Source organism: Adiantum capillus-veneris, chromosome 30 (genome assembly GCF_014529385.1).
Source record: "Adiantum capillus-veneris isolate H3 chromosome 30, ASM1452938v2, whole genome shotgun sequence".
Classification (NCBI taxonomy): Eukaryota; Viridiplantae; Streptophyta; class Polypodiopsida; order Polypodiales; family Pteridaceae; genus Adiantum; species Adiantum capillus-veneris.
Genome location: NC_140960.1, coordinates 79,778,894 through 79,784,893, shown reverse-complemented (window position 1 = coordinate 79,784,893; position 6,000 = coordinate 79,778,894). Strand labels below are relative to the sequence as shown.

General features: G+C 41.9%; 1 protein-coding gene across 1 annotated transcript in view; it reads left to right on the top strand.

Annotated features, from left to right (window-relative positions):
- Nucleotides 1-3,109: 3,109 nt before the first annotated feature.
- The window catches only part of LOC147418275 (uncharacterized), a 53,877-nt gene continuing 50,986 nt past the window's right edge, over nucleotides 3,110-6,000 (top strand). Inside the window, exons 1-6 of the mRNA XM_086507004.1 lie at nucleotides 3,110-3,812; nucleotides 3,905-3,947; nucleotides 4,064-4,120; nucleotides 4,199-4,313; nucleotides 4,427-4,544; nucleotides 4,936-5,035. Of these exons, the coding sequence (XP_086363130.1) occupies nucleotides 3,478-3,812; nucleotides 3,905-3,947; nucleotides 4,064-4,120; nucleotides 4,199-4,313; nucleotides 4,427-4,544; nucleotides 4,936-5,035 (768 nt within the window). The 5' untranslated portion in view covers nucleotides 3,110-3,477. The remainder of the gene's footprint in view (nucleotides 3,813-3,904; nucleotides 3,948-4,063; nucleotides 4,121-4,198; nucleotides 4,314-4,426; nucleotides 4,545-4,935; nucleotides 5,036-6,000) is intronic.

Below are 6,000 nucleotides of genomic sequence, written 5' to 3'. Positions count from 1 at the left end.
CGGTTTGGTCTCATAGGTCATTTTGGCCTTTTGAAGATGTTTAATATAATATTTCTTTTCATTTCATTTCTCTCTCTGCAACCAGCTTGTGCTCTCTCTCCCTGTTGAAAGAAGAGGAATGAAACCGTTGAGACGATCGTAGACATGATATCAAAAGTGAATGGAACAATTTTGAAAGGGCTAAATTTTGAATTTGTGGGTTAGCAAAAACTTTAGTGAGGCATTGCTAGGTCCACAATCTGTGAGCATACTCCCTTCTCTCTTTACTTTGTATCCCTCAAAGAAGTATTGTGAGTATATGGGAGTGATTGTCTTTTTCAATTAAGACCGCTGTCCTTTTGGGTCTTGACTTTGTGTGTGTGGCAGTATTTGTCCCTCATTGTTCTCAATGATGAACTTGGAAACAATTGGCTCACATTTAACATTTTGGAAACAATTAGCACAAATGATTTTTGCAAATGATTTATGTATGCTAATGGTTAGAGATCTCTTGAGTTACTATATGTTTGCAAGGAACATGATTCCTAAGTTGCTTGCCTTTTCTTTTTCATCATGAGACATGTGCCTTTCTACGACGAACCTAGCTAAGTGCATTTCCAGAAATATCAGCATCTGCCTATAGAAGCAAACATGGATGGTATATAATAAGTCTTTCTTTTGTGAGCTCACTTGAAAAGTGCTAAGAAGAAGGATTTGTACCAAGGCAGCAAGGTACATGCTGATATTCGTGATAGTGGGTTACTTAAAGAATACATACTTAGGCAACACATTAGTCAGTATGTATGTCAAGTGTGACAAGTTCCGACGAGCTTCGTCTCCGCGATGCTGGCGGACTTTATAAAGCACAAAAAGTGCTTGAGGAGATTCTTGTTCGTGATGTCGTCTCTTGAAATGCATTGATTGTGAGATATGCCCACTTGGCAGGGCCAAGACATTATGGGCTGTTTTTGGCGAATGTGAAGCGAGGCTGTCTCTCTAGATGCAATCACATACACTTGCATCTTGAAGGCAAGGGTCATGGTCGGGAAGCTCTGGGTTGTTTTCAGGTGATGCAGAGAGCGTATCTCTCCAAATGCAATCACATACACTTGCACCTTGAAAGGCATGTGGCATCACACAAGATGTTGATATGGGCAAAATAATTCACGATGATATTGCTAGTCAAGGGTTGTTGAAAGAAGACGTCGTGCTTTAGCACTACCTTGATCGACAGGTATGCCAAATGTGGTGCGCTTCATAAAGCACAAAAAGTGTTTGAGGAGCTTTCTGTCTGAGATGTTGTCTCTTGGAATGTGTTGATTGCGGGATATGCCCAACTTGAGTAGGGCCAAGAAGCTTAGGGCTATTTTTGATGGATATGAAACGAGGGTGTCTCTCCAAAATGCAATCACATATGCTTGCATCTTGAAGGCAAGGCTGGGTTAGGGTAAAGAAGCTTTGGGTTGTTTGCGTAGATGGCAAGAGAGGGCATCTGTCCAAATGCAATCATGTACACTTGCACCTTGAAAGCATGTGGCAGTACACAAGATGCTGATATGGGCAAAAGAATTGACAATGATATTGTTAGTTAGGGGTTATTGAAAGAAAACAGTGTGCTTGGCATTGCCTTGGTCGACTAAGGATTTCTATTCACATGCTATATGAAGAATGAACCTTATAAATTACAACATATGTATAGATGTATACCATTCTCTTTGTAAAGTAGCGTGTAAGCCTAAGGCATGTCTCAAACTCTATAGCTATTCATGTATTCACAATTCCATGCTTTTTGGAGTTGATTTCTTCCAAGTTGAGCTTAGCCATGTCCGTCATCGTCATTTCATGCAATGGCGTATTATGTGAGTATGGTAATTGCAACTTTTTTTGCATACGTTTCGAGATTTTGGACTATTGGGTAAATGCCACTATGGCTATACCAACCCGTAGCAAGTGGGGAATTGACTTCATCATGTCACCACCCCTAGCGTGAAGGACAAAACATCAATTGTCATAGCAATGGACTACCTGGCAATGCAAGCGACCATTCTTCATTACTTCTAGCATTTTTTTTAATAACTAGAGAAGTTCATCCCGTTGGTTTTATGGAGACACCCTTAACGCTGATGGTGGTTGTATGTCTTATTCCTAGGAGGCTTCGTTTTTGGATGAGGTTGTCGACATCCTTCACATCTTTGAGGTTTTTGTGCTACGATATTTGTCTCAATTAATGTGCCATGAGTTTATGCTTGCCACAAATTTCTAATAACATCATTGTAAGATCATGCTACAAGAGTCAAAACAGGATTGGACCTTCGTTGTGATTTATCCAAGGGACCATAAAAGGTTCTATATGGATGTAACTTTGAGTAGTAGCCTTTGTTGTTGCCGTAGGCAGTAGTAGTCTAACTTGTGATATTTTAACATCTACAAATTATTATTATTATTGGCAACATCAGATGGCTCTAAATATTTCTAATTTTACAAGGTTGGGACATTGAATGCATTGTGCACAAATGCTGGGATCAGCTCAGAGCTGGGTCGCACCTCGTGATAGTCGGAGGATTGGGGGAAAAGGGATTCCTATTCAATGAAAATCCAAAAAGCGTGCCAGAAGAATCGAAGCCCTGTTAAATTTCTGCTAGTACCCTCAAAATCAAAGGTGCTAAGCTATTCTTAGAGAAGCTATGCTCTCTCCTTATTTTGGGGAGGGTTTACTACAATCTAAAGGACCTGTTTGCATCGCGATTGTCTCATCAATTATCCTTCCCTCATTTCTTTGTGCAATGAGACCTGCATGCTTCAAAAACCTTGCCACTGACTCGAACTACAACGCAACTTAAAGAATACTCGCAACACCATGCATAGTGTTAGGTTGGGTTCAGACAGGCGGCAACACAACAACAAACAGGGGCGTCTTCGCTAGGTGGCACACGAGCATTGGATGAAGCGAAGGGAGAGTTCTCTGGCCCCACCAGGAAAATGCTCCCCCCCCCCCCCCCCCCCCCCGCCCCCCCCCCGGCCCCGCTCCCGCTCGGAAGATGAGGATTTCCGCTCACCTTTTCAGCGGGAATGACAGAGATATAGGTTTTGCTCTGACAAAGCCTGTCATAGCCTATCGCTCGCCCAGCGCAGGCTGAGGTGGCGCCCTCGTCTGAACCCACCCTTATTTTTACCGGATCGTGGGGCACGCCTGGGTTCGATCCGCAATCACTAGTTCTTTCAAACCCGAGTTTATGACATGCAATACTGCTTGGCGTGCGTTGCCATAGCCAGCTGTGGAGCTGGCTTTCAAGCAGTAGAAGAGCGAGCATCTTATTCCTCGACTCTGCTGTCTGCGTATTTTCCCCTTGTTTTGGAAGCTGCGATTAGTCTGCACCCTCATGCAATCGAGAATTCGAGCGCAGATAGTCAGAATTCAACCACATTGTGCATAGTGAAGCTTGGTTGATCCAGCAAGAGGCACAGGGAAGGAGGAGTAAATTTTTTCTGTTATCAGCCATGGCTATAGCTGTGTTTTCGCTCTACCAGTCTGTTGATGAGGCTATTTCCCAGACTTTCTTCGGGTTTCTGGACTATGCAGGCGTGAAGCTAACCAGCACTCCTCCTACGAAGGGGCTCCCTGGAGTAGACAGCCCTACGCCTGTGCTGTTTGGCATCTTAGCCTACCTTACTGCTGTGATTCTCGGGCTTCAGTGGATTAAATCTTCTGGTTTGAAGCCACGCCTCCATGAACCTTTCCTCCTCCAGGCTTTTGTGATCCTGCACAATCTCTTCTGTCTTGGCCTTAGTCTCTACATGTGCCTCAACATTTCTATTCGTGCCTTTCAACTCAAGTAATTTCTCTTCACCCGTTCGTTTTTGAGAATAAGTTTTTGTCTGCACTGTTAAGCCAGATCTTCTTCTAATGGAAATGTTTGAAATGCAGTTATGCTCTCTGGGGTAATGCATACGACCAACACGAAACTTTGGTATGTTTGGACAAGCATTACATCTGGTTGCAAATTAGCACTCTCCACTGCATTTTTAAAGTGAAGCAATCCAAGCTCGAATGTACAACAACTGATGTTTTTTCGATTTCTTTTAGATGGCATTTTACATCTACATATTCTACATGTCAAAATATCCAGAGTTTTTGGATACGGTACGAGTGCTTGATCTAAGACCTCTACAATAGTACCGCTCATTTATTCAAACATTTACACATGCCTTTGCTTGGCAGATTATAATGCTTTGGAAACGCAATACTCGCCAAGTCTCAGTGCTTCATGTTTACCATCACGTTTCCATTGCGTTCATATGGTGGTTGATTGCGCATCATGCACCTGGTGGTGATGGTAGGTGATGTGGCTTTCTTTGTTTCTCATCAAAACTAGTTTTTAGCATCTTACATCTTGCTATCAAGTTTCTATGATGTTTTTGACCTGGTGTCTGCATGGTCGGTTTCCAGCATACTTTTCTGCAGCAATCAACTCAGCAGTGCATGTGTTCATGTACCTTTATTATCTTCTGTCTGCTTTGCTTCGAAACAATGAAAAGGCGAGGCGGAAATACCTGTTCTGGGGAAAGTAAGCCTCCTGCCCTTTTACTAGATGTAACTTTTAATCATTCCAGTGAGCCTTGTCTCTTATGAGATTTTATTTAATGGTGAAAGGAAATGTTTGTTTTTCTTAACTGTCTGTCTATAGGTTTGAATTGTGATTTAGATCAAGCAAGAAGGCCCTAATCTAGTCACCTAATCAGAACATTCAATTTAATCAGATTGGTATTTTGTAGAGGTTGTCTTGCTTGTGGTGATTTCCCCAGACTTACTTCGTGGGGAGTTTTCTTGTAGGAATAAAATCGTTTCAGAAGAGTCAATTTATCAAAAGGCTTGTTTGAGCAGTATCTGGTCATCCTTGAATGGATGCCGGCCAACTGTTGCGACATTAATTGTCATCTTATGTTTCAAATTTTCAGATACTTAACTCAACTCCAGATGCTCCAGTTTCTTTTCAACATGATTCAAGCATACTATTGCATCAAGCTCAAACCATTGTATCCACAATTTTTGTGCAAGGTCAATACTCTTCTGCCAACTTGTCGTAGCATATATGATACCACCTTTTGTTTCATATTGTGATGGTCTGTCTGCCTGTGAATAGGGTATCTGCCAGCGATTTTATTTGGCCGTTTATAAATTTTAGCTTGGTTTTTTGATGTTCATGGAATTATTACAAGTGCTAGTAGATTAGTTTTATGTGGTAGTTCTTGGTCAAATTTCACAAGTTTGTGCTTCTAACTCGAAACAAGTGTACTCTGAGGGAAATTGTGCAGTAAATTTTCTTAGTTGTTGTGATTTACTCAAGCACTGTATAACATCTAGGTGCAGACAGTGCCCAAAGAAAGTCAGATACACTGTCATGTTGGAGGTGTCTCATGAAAATACCGCTGCTGTGGCAGTGGGCATTGGTAGGCAGGATAGGACTCTCAGGATTATGCTTTTCTAGTCGTCGTTTGTGTGATGACTGCTGTAAGGCAGTATAGACTATATTTTAGCCTAATTATATCATTGCTTGAATTTTTTGACAAGAGCTAGTGATCTGGTAGTTTTAGTTGAATTTGTTGTTCATTTAAAGTTTTGGCTTCTAGCCTGGGAGAGGTAATACTTGGGAAGGGGAGAGGGGGTCATGCGACAATTTTACCTTTTTTTGGTTACTCAATTATCTCATAATATTAAGTTCAGACAATTCCAAGGAAGGTGGTGTCACCTAAACATGCAGCAAGGTAGCGTAAAAACGTGTATGTCCTTGTTGTGCATGTGGAACTGTGTGGCTGAAAAGTTCTGTGAGCTCTTTTTTGCCAGAGTAGGGTTTGTGCATCAGGTTGCTGATCGTTCCATGATTTGGTGATGTGAGTATGGACTCTGAGGTTAGACCGGAATGTTTGATTTTTCTTATGAGAAGCCCAAAACATGGTTTTCACTCCATCTATCCGCCGCAATAGGACAACCATAGAGTTCCCAACACGCGTGCAATCCTTGCA